Source organism: Pinus tabuliformis, chromosome J (genome assembly GCF_031772625.1).
Source record: "Pinus tabuliformis cultivar Carrire ecotype Pingquan chromosome J, CPIR1, whole genome shotgun sequence".
Taxonomy (NCBI): Eukaryota; Viridiplantae; Streptophyta; class Pinopsida; order Pinales; family Pinaceae; genus Pinus; species Pinus tabuliformis.
The window spans coordinates 321,130,122-321,149,383 of record NC_142295.1 but is presented as its reverse complement, the minus strand read 5'-3'; the positions used below and the strand labels follow the sequence as shown (position 1 = coordinate 321,149,383).

At 40.4% G+C, this 19,262-nt stretch overlaps 1 protein-coding gene across 1 annotated transcript in view; it reads left to right on the top strand.

Moving 5' to 3' along the window:
* Nucleotides 1-19,262, top strand: part of LOC149227039 (purple acid phosphatase 23-like) — an 82,252-nt gene that overhangs the window by 18,047 nt on the left and 44,943 nt on the right. Inside the window, exon 3 of the mRNA XM_089377679.1 lies at nt 3,181-3,517. Within this exon, the coding sequence (XP_089233805.1) occupies nt 3,181-3,517 (337 nt within the window). The remainder of the gene's footprint in view (nt 1-3,180; nt 3,518-19,262) is intronic.

The following is a 19,262-nucleotide window of genomic DNA, read 5'->3' as shown; positions in this document are numbered from 1 at the left end:
AACTCATTAGTAATGAATTATGAATATGATGCTTCATGAAAGTTGAAAGTTGTTTCATTTCATTTCATTTATAACATTTCATTTCATGTTAGATATTATTTGTTGTAATGGTTACACTTAGCTTACAAGTACGACTTTGGTGATCAATGATGATAAATGTTATATATTGAATTTTGAAAGCTTGAAACTTTAAGATTGATGAATCATGAGACTCAATATGTTGTATGTTACTAACTTGTGGACGTGGTTGATGAAGATTATAACTTCTAGATGATTGTTGTTATATGGTTCAATCTATGTTTTTCTATATTTTCTATATCTAATTCATCATTCTACATGTTTTTGTTGACATATATGTATCAAAATATAATATAATATATATATATATATATATATATATATATAAAACGCTCTGAGATTTGCTCCCAAAACGAGAACTTCTGAAAATGTCGCTCCCGCACCCGTTTTCACTCCCTCTCCCCGCTTTCACTCCCGCTCCCAAGTAATGCCGACCAACATCATGATTGACATGCATAACTATTTGCAACAATTTGGTTTACACTAGAAATGGATGAAAACCAATATAATTTGAGAAATTAAGGGAAGTTGATGATAAATGTTATTATGGAAATAATTCCACCCCACTTTCTCCTTGATTTCATAGCGTGTTGAACTTATGCTTATATTGAGAGTGGGGTGAATTAGTATAAGATCCCCCCTTTTTTTTAATTTTAAATGATCATTCATTAAATTCAAAACATTAAATGCATGTAAACTCAAATTACAACACACAGAGTTTAATGTGGAAACCCTTGTGGGAGAAAACCACAAAAACTTATCTTTATAAATGTCTGTAGGCACCAACCTATTGTTACAAAGCTTGTAGGCACCAACCTACTGGAGACACCAATCTCCTTAGCTAAGCACCAATTCAACAAAATATTGTATAGGCACCAACCTACTGGAGACACCAATCTCCTTGGCTAAGCACCAATTTTGCAATTCTTGTATAGGCACCAACCTAAGGTCTTCATACACAGAGTACTTCTGACTTCACCTGCATGCTTCATATTTCATGCATTTCACAGCATCATCATACCCTTAACTTTCATGCTCCAATGCCTCTCCTTGCTTCATACCCTAGACATAGCTTCAAACCCTAGTCAGATTTAGCCTTCATGCCCTAGTAAACCTTATGGTATCATTCCCCATAATATAATCCCAGACTAGTGCACTTCACAACATCACAACCCCAAAACAACACACTTCATAGCATCATAGACCTTAGTCCTTGAAAGTGCACCCTTAACACTCCAAGAAAACTCCTTAGACTCCTCTTGCACATGTGTAAACTCCAAGAGTACTCCTCAACTCCTCTAGCACACATCTAATCTCTTTTGGGCACTTGTACTTCATCTTCTTGTTTGGAGACTCTTCAAATGTGCTCATGTATCGTTTATTTATTGTCTTTTTATGTTCACTTATGGGGCCTGTTTTTTTGGCTAGGCTGATTTGATAGAATCTTTCATATTTCCTCATTCCTATGGAGTTAGAGGGAGTGCCATATACCATTAAGAAGGTTTCAGAATAAGTTTTTCAACCATATATTCTATGCTCCCATTTGAGTTAGGTCTTTAAGTGTAAAAATACCTTCAAAGATAGGGCTAAGTCATAGGGTTCATCAATCTTGAACCTTTAGGTTCAAAATTGGACAAACCTCAAGAAAAAAATTGAGGTTCGTTTAGGTTCATTGAACCTCAAATATGAATCTAATTTAAATTTTTTTGATGTTAGACGACAAGTTTGATTTTGGGTTTAGTTTGAATAAAAAATTAAAAAAATTGGAAGACCCATAGGCGATCATTTATGAACTTTGAGCTGGACCTTCTACAACATTCATTTTTCCATTCATTTATTTGCTATGTCTCAAGGGTCCCTTGCCACTGCAGTCTGTGCGTACTGTGTAATCCCTCCGGTGTTTGCTCACCCCATCCTACATGTAATACCTTCGCTCGGTCCATTATCTCCCTTGTAGCGACTTGTAAACCTCAAGACAGTCAGCACCGCCTGCCTCACCAAGTTGATGTTCCCTGTAAGCTCAAGTTGCTTCCTGTAAACTAGCTCAACCATACTTAACAAAAGCTTTTGACTTCTTAGGGGTGACCACTTTTGTTTGTTCATATATGTATATATATATATATATAGAGAGAGAGAGAGAGAGAGAGAGAGAGATTTGAAAAATGTATAAAGCCAAACCTAAAGTCGAACATCATCTAAAAATTTAAACTTGAATAGAATTTAATAGTTGTCAAACCTGAGCTCGAATCCTAACTATGTGACTTAGAGATAGGGTATATAAACTGGGCACCAAAAATCCAAAAACAATATTTCCAGGAATCTTCATCTTGCACTCTTTATCTTGGACATTTGTAGTCTCCCCTTGTCTTTGACATCAATGACAACAATATTTCCAACGTAGTGAACCTTATTAACACTTAGGACAAAGGTTTAAAAAATCAATATAACAACTAATGCAGCATCTAAGGAGTTTATATCAATTCCATGGTCCATACCTTGCCAGACAAAATTATACACTGAATATGACATTTAGCTGCTTGTGGAAATGAAAAGGTTCCAATATGTTTTCCTTATGTTTTTACAGGTTTACAAATATTTAGTTATGTAATAGTTGCTTCTGCATGCAATATATTAGTGAACCATAAGTGATCATACCCTGCCTTCTCTTAGGTTTAGGCGTTATGAGTTTTCCATGTCCTTTTGCACAAAAAGTTCAACCATTTTGAAAATCAAAAACTATTTCTCATACTCTAAATATCGTAACCATTTTATGCTTGGTTCTTATCAGAAAAAAAAATAAAAAATCTGAATGAAAATTACTGTGGGTATTTCTAGTTTTTTCCAATGAAGTTGAAGGGTATAGTGTGGTTAGTTCTGAACATATATTTTTTAACGACTGAAAATTCAAATATTGTTAAAATATTCTTTACTCGAGTAATTGATGAAATTTAAACATATTGACATTTATTCTGCTGAATGATGTGTCTCTGTTTAGCTCAGTGTGAGACTTGTATAAAAAGAATAAATGTTTGAAAAAAAGAAGGTTGACATTATTTACTGTTAGACGAGACAGTGAAGACTGAATATTTACAATTGGTCCAGGTCTTTCTTCAAATACAAAATACTACTACAAGTGTGGCGACAGTTCCTTGTCAGCTATGAGTGAAGAACATGTTTTCATTACCCCACCTTTGTCAAGTCCACATAGTTATCCTCATCGGATAGCAGTAATAGGAGATTTGGGTCTTACAAGCAATTCATCTACCACTATTGATCATGTTGTTAAAAATGATCCTTCATTGATTTTAATGGTTGGTGACTTGAGTTATGCAAACCAATACATTACGACCGGTGGTAAAGGGGCATCTTGTTTTCAATGTACATTTCCAAATGCACCTATTAGAGAAACATATCAGCCTCGCTGGGATGGATGGGGCAGGTAATTGTTCTATTCCAGGTTTCTAGAAATTACATACTAACAAATGTTCTATTTACTACAATGCAAAATCAATTTTTGTCAAAGCTTCCCTGATTCCATCTTGATGGTTGTCTTAAGAACTTGATGAGTATGACGTATGGAGACATGAAGTCACCTATCTAGTATAAACACATTCCCTTGAAAACTTATTAGTGTGAAGTTATCGATTTTGCCTCTTACTTTTGTTATGAAAGCCAATATTTCTGAGTTTGAATTTAAGAAATTGCAGAGCACGTTTCAGGATTTTTCAAAGATTGGTTTCAAACAAAAGCTTTAGTGGTTGCAGCTGTGAACTATATTATTTTTGCAGACAATATTATGCAAATTAAATCCTGATTTACAACATGTATATGCAAGCTTTTATTTTCTTATAGTTGTTGTGACTTAGTCCAAGCTTCAAATAGGGCTTTTTTTGTAATCCAAAAGAGGATTTTCTAAGAAATATCCCATTCTATCTTTTATTAGAATATTTCTAACTGTGATCAACTATGGAGGAGCATGCATAATTGGAGGGCTAAAACCAAACTAGGGTTTTACCCTAAGGGAAAACAACTAAGGCAAGCGAGACTATGGACGAAATTGGAATGAATGCCTATCAAAGAGGAATGATTTTGAAGCAACCACTTCACCCTTGATATTTGGACTTTCCAAAAGCCAAATTTCCCTTCCTAGCCAATTTGCACTAGGCCCTAGGTGGTGGCTTGGCCTTAAGAGGGCTGAATTAGGTAAAGAGAGAGAGAGTAAAATTTATGGATAAAGTTTGACTTGATCACCAACAAAGGATGGCTAGTGCCTAGTCCTAAGGTTGATGGAGTCTATGGGTTCTTTAGTTTGCCTAAAACTTGCAAAGGAGTAAGGATATTTTGATGCCCTAGTATCAAAACCCTAACTATTACCTTTGTGAGGGATTGAAATTCACTTGGGAGAGCTAATGTAAGATCACCAAGGGGATTGCCATTCACATATCATACAATGAGTAATGCATGCAATAATATGACCTAGCTTCCATAAAATTGATATTCAACAAAATTAAGGCACAATATTTAACCTAGATCACCAATTTATTCCATACATTAGACATAAAATAAGAAATTATTGAAATAAAGGCACTGACAAGATAATGTGCATGTGCAATCCAATCATCAATCCAAGATAACTTTTCCAAAAACAAGACAATAGCTCCAAGAAAAGACTTGCTCCATAAATCACATCTCTCCAATAGGAAAAGATGCCAAAATTCTCAGGAAGAGAGGTTGAGTTCGCAAGTGATGATGATAAGAAATCTAATAGTTCTCTCCTCTATCTATATGAGGAGGAATAGTTCCTAATTAGCCTAAAAGCCCCTAGAAAAACAAGTAAAATCATATTGATGCATTGGGTTACAAGCCAACCCACTAGCTTAGACATAAAATCAAATAAATTGCCACACTTGTGAGCTGTGAGGCTTTATTATGCTGATGCCATCCATTAAGTGAGCTCCATGTGGCATGTGTTGGGGCTCTAGAGCACCATGAGTGGTGTAGAAGCCTCTAAAAATCATGATGTGAGGGTTGGCCCTCAAATCTCTATCAATATCCCTTTGTGGACCTTGTTGTCACTCAGATTGTACAGGCATTGCGACAATGACTCAGGTCGGGGGTTGTCACTCTGATGCCCAACCTCTTCGTTCTAGCTGTCTCCCAACAACAGGCTATGGGGGGTAGTCCCTATGAAAATGTGAAGATGAAGGACAAGTTGGCAACCAACTGAGTCTGGGAGACATGATTGAATGGCCTAGCTACTTGGTTAATTTTAGCAAGACTTAAAGATTAGATCAGATTTAAATGTGAGACATGTGCCTTATGGGGTCAACTTCTTGCTTCTTACCAATTAGATGCCAAGTAACCGGATGAACAATTGCTGCTTAGATACTTCACTATCCTATATGAGATGCAAATCCTACCAACTAGGTGAAATGCAAAATCTTGGTTAATTTTAAGTTAGATGCCTATTCTAAGTGTAACCTTACTCTTAATTGTTTTGGAACTAGTCTCTAGAGTAGGTTGTGGGATGAAAGCTAATGGGAAGCAAGCAAAGGCTTGATTAACGATACCTCCCCCTGTGTTCTAACCACTCGATGCCTCCGGTGCTGCAAAGACTGTGGCTCTGAGGGGCAGGGATAGTATCCGAAGGGAAATCTTTCTCGGTCAAAGAATACTCAGCAGAGAAGAGAGAGATCCAGCAGAGGCAGCGTAGAGCCACGCAAAGACAGCGTAGAAGCCAAGAGGGAATCCAAAAATTTGTTGAAGGAATCGATTGCAGAAGTCGGAACCCGAGGTGTGAGACCGGGAGGTGAAAATCGAAGTTCCTGGATAGACAATTGATCAATAGAAGTGGTGACGTTGTCTCCCAAGGGTGTGACATTGGGCTGACGCAGTGACTGCATAGAGGTAGCGCAGGGGCAGCCACGGGCTGTTCATTCAGTGGCTGGATCAGCCAGGATTTCCAGTGATAGTGTGAGGTAACCTCACTTATCTCTCTGTCAGTGATATCTTTTATAACTGGATTGCCGGGAAGGCATCCAGAGATTGTATTCAGAAATTACTACTGCATAATAATAAAACTCTCAGAGTTGTTGCACCAATTTTCCCGCATTGGGTTTTTCCAGGGACATTTGTCCAAAAATAACTGTGTAGATGCGTTGTGTATTTCTTTCTTGTTCAGTTTCTTGTTTCCGCATTTTATTTAAATGGTGAAGGTGGCAGTGTATTAGTTTCGGTGTTTACTGTAGAGAACAATACATAATTTTGTTCAGTAATTAACAAATAGAAGAAACATAATCAGTTGCTGCAGTAGAAATTTGGGCATCCAAATTTTCACATTCACAACATGGTCAATTACTTAACACCAATTCAAATAGATTAGAGGGCTTTAAATTTCGATTTATCAATGACAACATGGGAGCACTTGTTCACCAAGTTTCCAATTAGATATCAAAAAGAGAAGCAATGTGACTTAGATCAATTGACAAGATACCAAGATTTAATGAACACTTAGATTACTTCACTTAGGGAAACAAGGTCAATGGATCATGTGCTTTGGAGAGTGAGTTAGATGTGATCTTATGAAAATTTATTAAACTCACAACCACAAAAGTGTTAGTGCACTTGAAACAATTAGAAACCAACTTGCTATAAAACCATGAAACAAGACAATTATGTCCCAATCACATTCAAATGAGCAATTATTCAACCCTTTAGGACAACAGTATGTAACTTCTAATTTAGAGCTCTTTCAAGTGCAAAATGAGAAACATATACTTAGCCAAATATGAGAAATAAGGATCCAAATGTCAAACCAATCTTGCCCACATGAAATTATTGTTGAAGAATCTTAGGGCATGCATGTTAAGGTGATTCTTCTTTGACATGATAACTATTTGTGAAACATTTATACATTTTTATCATAGCTTGATGTTACTTCATTATTAACATATGTGAGTTAGCTTCATCAAACTGCTATCAAAACAAAAGAGACAAGAACACAATTGTTTGGCTCTCTGCCAGGGCCAAAACCTCTCCCTCTTGGAGAGGAAAACCCATGTGTAAATTCTTCTTATGGAAATTCCATTGACGAATACCAAGACCACGACCCTTGACACACTCTGCCTCTCCAAGACCAAGAAATCAATCCTCTTCTTCCTTGCTTCTGGAATCATCATCCTTGCTGCACCTCTGATATCATCACTACGTCATTTCCAAGAACTTCATTACTGCTGCAAGATCATTGCTACACCATGGAAGCCATTACTTGTTGAAATCTTCATTGTTGCTTTTCCATCATGTCAGCAAGATCCATTGAGATCTTCACTGTGACAATCATGATGACTGATTCATCATATTGATTTAGATCATGTCGAGAATGTATTTCACTTTGTTCTTATTATGTTGAGACAATATTGTTTCTCACTGTGTTGTAACCCTCTTTATCTTCACAGGGTCTCCTTCTCATTATACCGAGACCACCACAGTGAAATCGTTTGGATCCTCTTTAGTATGACAAGGCTATGGCAATGCTATACTGAGATATACATCGAGATCACAAGGCGACAGATGTAATGTTCACCAAGACTATATGTATAAATTGTATTCCTTCATTCACCGAGACAGTAGCAATCACTGTCTTCACCGAAATTCCTTTCAACAGAGTATATGTATGCCGAGTTCATAACTGGAATGGTATATACATAAGCCGAGGTTGATCCATCCATAGATGTCTGCGCTTTTGGAATAGACTCCGAGTTGGTGTGCTGTTGAAGGGTTACCGAGATACACAAGTCTATACACCAAGACTGCTCCTTGTAATGCGAGATCCTTTCTGAGCACTTTCATTCATCCGAGTTCTTCCTCACACCCATTCGAGATCCTTATAGAAGTTTGCCTGCACCTTATACCCATCCGAGGTGCAGTCAGACTCTTTGCCCTAATGCCATGCGGATCTGTTCCTCTTTTTCTCCATGTGAAATCTCAAAGAAAAGCGAGTTCTGTTCATTCACGTTTTCGGATCCTCTGCACCCACGAAATTTAAGAGAAAATGTGGATTTATTGTTGTGTTATTTGCACTGACCCTTCATGGGTATTTATAATAGTTTGCCCACATATGTAAGCCGACATGATGGGATGAAACGACATGTCTATTTTGCCAAGCCGACATGACTTCCATTTATTTACTGTTGACGGTGCTGGACCCGCCAACATGTAAGGGGATCTCCCCGGTAAGAAGTCCCAATTAGACCAAAGACCGTTTGGTGTAGGAGTCCTAGCAGTGGGTAGTATGGCAATGCCTTGACCGTGAGTTCGCACAGAGACAAGTTGTTTTGCTCTTAACCTGCAAGATGACACCAGAATACCAAATATGCGAAGAAATATACATAGAACAGTGAGAAATAACAACAAGTATTTTATTATTCAGAAAGTAATGTTCACTTGCCTCTTCGAGGGGGCAACCTCCAATAGAGTAGAGCAGCGAGCTCGATTACAAAATAAGACACGATGCTCCTCGAGGGGAGTCTCTATCCTTTATATAGTATTCATAAATGCAATACCATGGGGCAATACCATGGTTCTTATTAATACCATCTATCTAATACAATGGCCCATTTGCAACTAACTATGGTCCCTTCATTAATTGCGGGTTAACCACTTACAATTATTAATATGGGCTTTATTGACTCTTTACTTAACTATAACTATGACTCGATCCTATTACATAAATAAGGGGGTTAGGGTGGGATCCTAACATGCCCTCCCCCATAAGAATAGCCTTGTCCTCAAGGCTGAAGCTGCGGAAACTGTTGAAGAATAGTGGTTGGTTCCTAGGTTGCATCTTTCGGAGAGGTGTCTTTCCACTTGACGAGGACTTCCTTGATCATGTGGCCACGCAGGTGCCTTTCTCGTGTATCAAGAACTTGTTCAGGTTGGAGCGAGATTGACCCTTCTTCATCCAGTTCAAGTAGATTGGTTTGAATTCTGCAATTGTTTCCAATCACTTTCTTGAAGCATGAGACATGGAAAACTGGATGGATTTTTGCAGTGGGTGGCAAAGCTAGCTTGTAGGCAACTTCTCCAATGCGCTGAAGTACTTGATACGGTCTTAGAATTTTGGAGATAGTTTCTAACAATCCTTGTCTTTGAGTGATGTTTGCTTATATGGTTGCAGCCTCAAAAATACCTGATCCCCTTCTTGAAATTGGCATTCTAAGCGATGTTGATCTACCTGTTGCTTCATGCGGTTTTGAGCTTGATGAAGATTCTCTCTAAGGTGAGCCAGCATGGTGGTGTGGTTCTGTAGGAGTTGATCCACTGCTTGTACCTTCGAGCATCCCTTGATATAAGAAGTAGGGGAAGGAGGGAGTTGACCATAAACTGCTTCATATGGAGTCATTTTGGTGGTGGCATGATAGTTGGTGTTATACCACCATTCAGCTAGAGGTAACCACTGTACCTAGAGATGTTGCTTTTCTGAAGTGAAACACCTAAGGTATGTTTCTAGACATTTGTTGACTGCTTCAGTTTGACCATCAGTTTGTGGATGATAGGAAGTACTGAGTTGTATTTGGGTACCTTGTAGCCGGAAGAGTTCCTGCCAAAAGTTATTGGTGAAGACCGGGTCACGATCAGACACAATGGAAGTGGGCATGCCATGCAATTTGAAGATCTGATCCATGAAAGATTGAGCAACCAAAGTCGGTGTAAAAGGGTGGGGTAGGGTGCAAAAATGAGCATACTTAGAAAGTCTATCCACAACCAACATGATGACTGACTTGTTTGCTGACTTTGGAAGACCCGTAATGAAATCCATAGAAACTTCCGTCCAGATTGAGGCTAGGATGGGCAATGGCTGTAATGTGCCTGGGGATTTGACTGTTTCTCCTTTGTGGCGCTGACAGACGTCGCATTCAGCTACAAAAGTAAGAATGTCCTTTTTCATGTCTGTCCAAAAAAAGATCTTCGAGTGCGAGCATACGTCTTTTGAAAGACTGAATGTCCTGCAGTGGGAGATGAGTGCAATTCCGCCAAAATGCGGCTTTTGAGGGTGGATGTTGGTGATATTACGACCCTGTCCTTGTAGCGAAGAATCTCATCCTGCCACGAGTAGCCTGCTGTGGAATTTGGATCCCCTTGCAATTGATTAATGAGTTGGGAGAGCCAGGGATGTGAAAACCATTCTTTGCAGGCCTCTTCAATCCATTCTAGAATGGGAAGGGAAATTGCGAATAGGGTACTTTCCTCCTCAAATTGGCAGGATACCGCATCTGCTACAATATTCGCGCCCTTTCTTGTAAATTATCTCATAATCATATCCTAGCATTTTGGCGAGCCATTTATTTTGTTGTGGTGAGGATAGGCGTTGCTCTAAAAAATATTTAAGGCTTTGATGGTCGGTGCGGATTTGGAAACGTCGCCCCAATGAGTATGGTCGCCAGGGATCTACTGCATGTAAAATGGCCATCATCTCCTTCTCATAGGTAGATTGTCCCAGATTCTTCCCACTTAGTTTTTGGCTCGTGAAGGCCAAGGGTCGACCTTCCTGCATTAAGACTGCCCCAATACCTGTACCCGAAGCATCACATTCAATCACGAAAGATTTGGTGAAGTCGGGTAGTGCTAAGATTGGAGTGGAACACATGGCATGTTTGAGAGCTGTAAAGGCCTATTGTGCTTCATCATTCCAGAGGAATGAATTTTTCTTGAGGAGTTGAGTGAGGGGCCTAGCAATGTGACCATAATTGCGGACAAATTTGCGATAGTAGCTTGTGAGACCCAAAAATCCTCTCAGGCTCTTCAATGTCTTAGGTTGAGGCCAATCTTGCATTGCCTGGATCTTTTTGGGGTCCACCCTGACACCTTTACGCCCCACAATGTGGCCCAAATACTCAACTTTTTCCATTCCAAAAGAACACTCGGACATCTTGACAAATAATTTATGCTTGCAGAGCAGTTGTGAGAGCAGATCTACATGCTAAAGATGTGCGGCCCAGGTGCGACTGTAGATGAGGATGTCATCAAAGAAAACAAGGACAAATTTTCTGAGATATGGTTTGAGTAGGTGGTTCATAAGGCTCTGAAAAGTGGATGGGGCATTATAATGGCCTTCTTGAGTTCGGAAAGTAGTCTTTGGGATGTCTACTTCTTTCATGCGGATTTGGTGGTAGCCTGAGCGAAGGTCAAGCTTAGTAAAGAATTGAGCCCCATTTAGTTCATCCAACAAATCATCAACAATCGGGATGGGAAATTTATCTTTGACTGTCAACTTATTAAGGGCCCTGAAGTCTGGACACATACGTCATTCCCCATCTTTCTTGAGCACCATGACCATCAGCGATGAATAAGGACTAATGCTGGGACGAATGATGCTTGCTTCCAAGAGTTCCTTGATTATTTTTTCTATTTCATTCTTTTGGGCAAACGGATATCTATATGGGCGCACATTTGGTGGTTGGGCCCCTGGGACCAAAGTAATGCTATGATCATGTTCCCCTCTCGAGGGTGGAAGCTCCTAAGGCTTGTCAAAGACTGGTAGATGGTTGTTTAAGATCTGTTGTATCTCAGGATGAATATGAACAGGATTGGGTTCGCAGGCCTGGATGGCATTAAATTGAGCTATGATTCCATGGTGGCCTTTTTTTACAATTTTTCCATTCGATGTGAGCTGATGATAGAGGGAGCTCCTGCCTGGAGTCCGCGGAGGGTATGTGTGTGGTTGTTCTGCTTAAAGCTCATATATAACTCCTGGAAATCCATTGTGATTGGGCCAAGTGTGTGAAGCCATTCAACACCGAGGACAATGTCGCACCCTCCCATGTGTATGGCAAACATGTGGGTCTTTAATTGATAATCCCCCATTTGAAGTTTGACATTTTCACAACGGCCTTCACATTTCATTGTTCCCCCATCAGCAATTTGGACCTAGAAGTTAGAAACTGCTCGGACAAAACAATGCACTGCTTCCGCGACTCTTTGATGGATAAAATTATGTGTACTTCCACTATCAATCAAGACTACTACTGGTTGATGCTTAATAAAACCTCTGATTTTGAGAGTTTGAGGCGAAGAAATCCTTGCCAAAGCATGCAGCGAGATAACTGGTTCTTCAGGTACATTGTCCTACTGGTTGTCCTCTTCTTCCTCCTCTGGTTGCTCAAGTGGTGGGGCTTCCTCCGATGCACTGTGGTCAGTAGCATCAATCTGAAAAAATTTGGGCTCCTTGCATTTATGCGTGGGGGAGTATTTCTCATCCCAGTAGTAACATAATCCTCGCTTTCTTATTTTCGCCATTTCTGCTGGTGACACCTTTTGAACCTTGAGTGTCTGGGTAGTGCTTTGAGCCTGTGGGGGGCGACACTTGGCGATGAAATTTGGGCAATTGGACTGGGCCGCCAACGCACGTTCGAATTCACGAGCTATCCTGCAAGCATGCAGCCATGAGCTAGGGTGGTGCAGTCGGACGTGGGCTTGTATGGCTTCTTTGAGACCACTGACAAAACATTCCGTGTAGAACTCATCTTGTAGATCTCCAATGCGAAAAGATAAGGCTTCAAAGGCTGCAATATATTCATTCACTGTTCCTTTCTGTCTGAGCTTAGTGAGATGTCCCAAAAATTTAGATTCATGGTCAAAGCGATCCATAAGAGATTTTTTAAATGTATCCCACGTCAAGGGCCTTCCATAGCAACATTGATGCCATTGCCACCATTGCCATCTTTCATTGTCCAAGTACATGATACCCACACTAAGCTGAGTCGCATTATCCAGGATGTAATTCAGTGTGAAATATTGCTCCATTTGTGCTATCCATGCGGCTGGATGAGAGCCATCAAATTTGTACATGTCCAACTTGGGTGGTCGCGGATGGGATTGTTGGGGGGTGCCAAAGAGGTGAAGAGACTGGCTAGACTCACCCTCACTATTTTCATTGCCAATATATGCCTCCTCGCGTGCCTCCACCTTGCCCTTAGAGAGTGCTGTAGTTAATTCCTTCAGCTGTGATTGGATGTCTTTCAAGGATGATTCAAGGCTGTCCATCCTCTCATTCGCCATAGCTTGAGCTCTAGTTTGTACCATGCACTGAGCCGATTCACTTGAAATTTAGGACCACCCGAATTTTTTGGCACTAACAATTGAATGGTACCACCTTGCTCAGCTCGTCGTCTTGATTCTTATGGGGGGTCTTAGACCTTTTTTTTTTTTTGTAACTCCTAACGGAGTTTTACTCCTTGCTTAGGAATACTGCAGTAGCCGAATCCTGAAAATGTCAATGCTGCCAAAAGTCCTATGAAAATCACGCCCAGGTATAGGAACCCACACAACTACTCAGATTTGGATGGTGGATCTGATGAATCTGAGAGATTTGAATGGCTGATCGGATAGATCTGAACGGTGGAACTGATTGCTGCTATGGATATGATGGATCTAATAGATTTGAATGGCTGTTTTGATAAATCTGAACGGCAAAACTGATTGCTGCTGCTGCTGCAAAACCCCACTTGCGAGATCTGATCTGGCAGAGATTATGCGTGATCCAGAGATAGAGAAGGGAACTATGGTCTCCAGGAGTGTCAGGTGCTACAAATCGCAATATACATAAGGGTCTGACAGTAGCACTCGGCCTAATTTTTTAGGGCACTAACCAAGGAGGATCAACCGTACCCTTAGCCGTACAACCCGACTACCCTATTGTACAGGCGAGTAATCTCTCCGAGTGCTGTTCTCAGTGTACTGTAGCAGCAAGTCGGCCGACGGTTTATCTATGGCGAGGTTTCAAGGGAGCTAGGGGGGCTTCCGATATACCCAAAGGGTACTTGGAAGACAGTCTGTGCCCGGTTCTGTCTAATGCGCTCCTACTTGAAGGGGTACCCACAGGGGTTATAAGAGAGTCCAACAAGCGTGACCACCTCTTGTATTTCCTGCGTGCATGCCTCCCCAAATCCGCAGGTTTATGCGCTCAACGACAGATCCTGTGGTTTAAAGACATCGGAACACGTCTCTAGCCAAAAAAAAATTTTGCTAAAAAATAGAGATCCCACCGGCCTTGGAAAGTGCTTTGATACCACTTGTTATGCTCTTAACCTGCAAGACGATACCAGAATACCAAATAGGCGAAGAAATATACCCAGAACATAGAACAGTGAGAAATAACAACAAGTATTTTATTATTCAGAAAGCAATGTTCATTTGCCTCTTCGAGGGGGCAACCTCCAATAGAGCAGAGCTCGATTACAAAATAAGACACAATGCTCCTCAAGGGGAGTCTCTATCCTTTATATAGGATTCATAAATGCAATACCATGGTTCTTATTAATACCATCTATCTAATACCATGGCCCATTTGCAACTAACTGTGGTCCCTTGATTAATTGTGGGTTAACCACTTACAATTATTAATATGGGCTTTATTGACTCTTTACTTAACTATAACTATGACTCGATCCTATTACATAAATAAGGGGGTTAGGGTGGGACCCTAACACAAGTAAGATGTCTCTATTGGTAGCAAGGGTGTGACAGTAGCAGCGAGCCAAGGAAGGTGCATGGGAGGTCCAAACACATGGGGGTGAAGTGAGTGTGCCCCTTGGAAACCTGTGATAGCACGGAGTTAAGAAGGAAACACACGAGCAAAGATGCATCACAACATGGAAGGCAAGTTAGCTAGCAATCCAAAGTGATGGTTAAACCAACAACACGTTTCAGAAAGATTCATACATACAAACATAGAAAAGTCCATACATGCATGTGTAAGCAAGCAAATACATATATCATTTAGAGTAAACCGAATAGCATAGAATACAATACAATATATGCATGAAACGTGCTGGCTCTGTTATATTAATAAGTGTAAGTTCCAGTCATACAATACACCCATGTCTAACCACTAGTTCCGACAGCAGAACGTTACAGCCATAACGCCTACTCCTCCAAAGAGATCTACTAGCTCTGCGTAGTGGAGAAGCCAAGGCTCGTTACAATACTGTCCAAGCTCTCTCTAAAATAGTCCTATTGGAAACTTGGCTGACCAAAAGCCTTTACAATGAGTTATTAGGTTCTATTTATAGCAAAGGGTGGGGTGACCCTTGACATTCTCCTTTGTAACAGTTCATCTACCCTCATGGATCTTCATCTACTCTATGACTGTTACATCCAACTATCAACGCTTGAACTTCCACTTGACAAGACGTTACATTACAATGCACATGTGCCCATGTGAGACAAAATGGCTTGAGCAAGCCATGCAAGACATCACTGATACTCAGACCGTTGTGGTGAGGCCAACTCTTTGACATGCTTATGATGGTCGAAGGTGGTGAGCTGATGGAAAGCTTGGTTGTCTGTGATGGTGTCCATGCGCTCAATGGTGACATCTTGCTGAAGCGAACTCTTGCCTTCGTTGCATCTGGGTGCACTGATATGGCTCCTTTGTCCAACTCGTCTAATAACATGCGCATGGTCATCCTGGTGCGACCGGACCGACAACATGTTGATGCATAGTGTATATGCTGCTCTCCAAGCATGTGCTAGTGGCCGTGCGCATTAACTTGTTGGAGCACATGTTCAGCTCCAGTCGGACTTGCTTCTTGTCTTCGCCTCGGTGAGTGTGCTTAATGGGTGGGATCGCATGCATGCGCACAATGACATGCATGCTACTGTATTCCCTTGCATGCGATCAACAACACTGCTCACCTTGTCTACTTCGTGCCAGCTGTTGGGACGAATCTATAACTTGTACGAGTGCAGTTTCATCCGTCTGTGCATGTTGCGCCCCCTGCTATACCTGTTCTTGTTGCAACTCATTCTCTCGTCTGTGCAACTCCTGTTCTTCCTTGAGTTGCTGCTTGAGCACATGCAACTCCTTCTCCGTTCCGATCTCTGCCTTCGCATGATCTTCATGTCGCGTCGTCACCTCATAGCTTGAGTCTCCAAAGTTGCTTTCACCGCAAGTAGATCTGCTTGAGCTTGCAACTTTGTTTCGCCTCTGTGTTGTCAACAACCTTCCTCTTGCGTTTGTTGAATCCAGTATGCTGCCTTCAGCTGCTGTTCATGGTGCTGCTTGTTGTGATGTTGCTACTGTCATATCTTGATGTCTTTGTCTACGAATAACTTGATGTCTTTGTGGGTAGGCAAGTTCATAGACACTTGATTGACTGCATCCCCAAGTGTGCTCTGAACAGTGTCTTCGACTCTGCTCTCCTGGAAACCATTGTACCTGTGCTATTGAGAGGCAAATGAACACCTGTGATACCTGGAGACATGACAACACTCATGGCAAGCAATCTGTTAGTTGAAAACCAAAATGAGCTTGAGATCTAACTTCCAACATACCTGTGTGACTGATCATGAAGGTTGCGCAATTTCCGCTGGGAGGTCGGGAGACTGACTGCCAAGACTGCGCAAGGCACAGTCCAGGCTGTCAGGAGGCTGACTGACTACTGGAACTATGCAATGCACAGTCCAGCCTGGATGCTGATTGCTGGAATTGCGCAATGCGAAATCTCAGCTAGCAATGGTAGCAGGCTTAGTGCCTTGCACAATTTTTTGGGCCAATAGTCAGTGTCCCTCAGAATTGCGCAATGCAAGACTAGAGGACAGTCACTGGGCGAAAATGCACATTTCCTGAGAGGAAGACAGAGCCTTCCCTTTCAGGATTGCACAATGTTGTCTTGGTGAGGCAAAGTCCGGGCCAAGGCTACCCAGACCCACCAACGGGTAACTGAAAGAAAATGTGAATGTGAATGCCTAGCAATACTGATTATAGGTGATGGCCTTTTTCCAGTGACATCTTCTTGTAGGTATCAACATCCTGCATACATGTTGACTCATCTCCCAACAATATCTGTTGTCAAGGGTCTTCATCTTTTCAGACTTCCATCAGAGTCTTCACATCATTCCGGGAGATTTCCTGGTCAAGTCTTCATGATCCTCTGGATGTTGATTGCCTTCATCATAGTTGCATGCTTCACGATCTCTTTCATCCTCATGTCTTTCATTCCCAGGAGCTCTCAGAGTTCTTCAATTGTAGTCAACTACCTCATACTTCATATGAGGACATATTATGTTGATTTCATCTAGTTTGACTTATGTCTTTCTGCATCCTTTTAGAGGAGGAGATCCTTTCCCTATTGATCATGCTCAATCCATTTTACCTGCAACCATGTATCATGACATTATGATATCAAATACAAATACAAATACAAGCATACATACCTCATTTTCCCTTTAGGCTACTTTCAGCAGCTTTCTTGATTGAACGGATCTTCAATCCCTTGATCTGCTTCATCATGTCATCAGTTCTTCATCTCATGATTTCCATAAGTTGGAATTCTTGATGAAGCACTTGCTGCCTTCCCAGACTAGGGGATTCTCCGCTGAGGTTTCCATTAGATATTCTTCAGGATCTAGTATATCCCCATTTGGCAAATGTTCCCTTTGTCCTGGATGACTTCTTCCTTTCCTTCGATGTTCAATGAGATTCCCAAGAGCTATGTTCTTCATGATTCATATGAGCTCTTATTTCCATGATGCCATGATGCATCTTCTTACCATGATCATATCTGCAAGGACTTCTAATAGGATCCTTTTGAGAGGGACACCATCTCATTCATAATGGAGATCTATTACTCCCTCTTTCCCTGATCCTTTCTTCATCTTCCTCCATCCTTAAGGTAATCTTTCCATAGTACTATCTTGTCAACCTTTCCTTTGCACATATTTGAGTCTTTTGTCTTTCTCTATTCAACATAGAGACCACAAACTATTGATCGAGGTAACCTTCTTATTCATGGACATTTGTTACCTTGCTTATCAATATCAATATCAATGATGATTATTTTCTCATCGTTTTTCCCAGATCTCGTAACCGAGATCTCATGAAGATATATCTTCATTATTCTTTACTATATTTCAGATCGTATACCCTGTAGCATTTCATGTATCCTTCTTAAGTCTCCTTCCTTACTTTATAGAACCTTAAGAGTTCTCATAACTTTAAAGGAAACCTTGATGTACTGACTTCTCTAAGGATAATGACAATCCTTCTCATTCCATGCAAGACCCTTGATGACCCATCCAATATAGGTCTTCTTGCAATCATGAAGTCATAAAACCAAATTTGATTATAGAATGAAAAGGTACTTACTTGATTGTGAAGATGAAGTCTTCACTTTGATCATGTTGGCAGTAGTTGGAGCAGATGTTTCAATGTGGAAAAAGTCAAAGTCGGGATTAATTCGGCAAGGGTCCAAAAGTTGAAAAACTTGTTAAAGTTGGGAGTTTTTTGAAAAAGTCGGCAAAATTAAAAAAACACAAAAATATTCATTTTTTTAATTTTTTTAACATCTAGAGTATCCACAACATCAAATAAATGCATTTCCACATAAACATGTAAAGAAAGCTAATATATAATATGTATATGAAGTCTAGTGCTACATCACATATCAAAATAGTGAATCAACTCCTGAATCTTGAGTCTTGTCTGAGTCTCAACTCTCAAGACAACAGACTTTTTGGGTCGACTCCTGATAAAATCGGGCATATAACGAATAAATCACGATTTTTTTGTTTCTGAAAAAGTCTGCAAAAAATCGGAGGATTAAATCGTTTTGTTGAAAAAATCGCAATTTTAGGATTTAATCCCGATTTTTTGCAGACTTTTTCCACACTGATGTTTTGATGCTTCCATTGACTAAGAGTCTTGATAGGAAGATTGCCTATCAACAAATTGTTGATACATATCGAATTGAAGTTGCATGCCATGATGCATAGCAATCCATTAGATAGTACAGCTTCTGATTTGAGTATTGTCCATATGCACTCCCTAAGATATGAAGGCTGTTGACTTCCGAAATCCTTGCTGTTGTAGACTAATCTCTGATCTAGGGTTTGATCATGACTAGGGTTTGATTTTCCATCCTTGAGCTTGCTAGAACCTTGATTCTTGTATGTCTCTTTTGTGCCCTTTCTTTGACTGCTGAACCTAACCCTCTGATACCATGTTGAAGAATCTAGGGCATTTATAAATTACAATGATTCTTCTAATGCATGATAACAATTTGTGAAGTTTTTATATAATTTATCTTATCTTGATCTTTCATTCATTATTAGTGTGTGTTTTCACTTTATCAAACTGCTATCAAAAACAAAAGAGACAAGAACACAAATGTTTGGCTTTCTGCTAG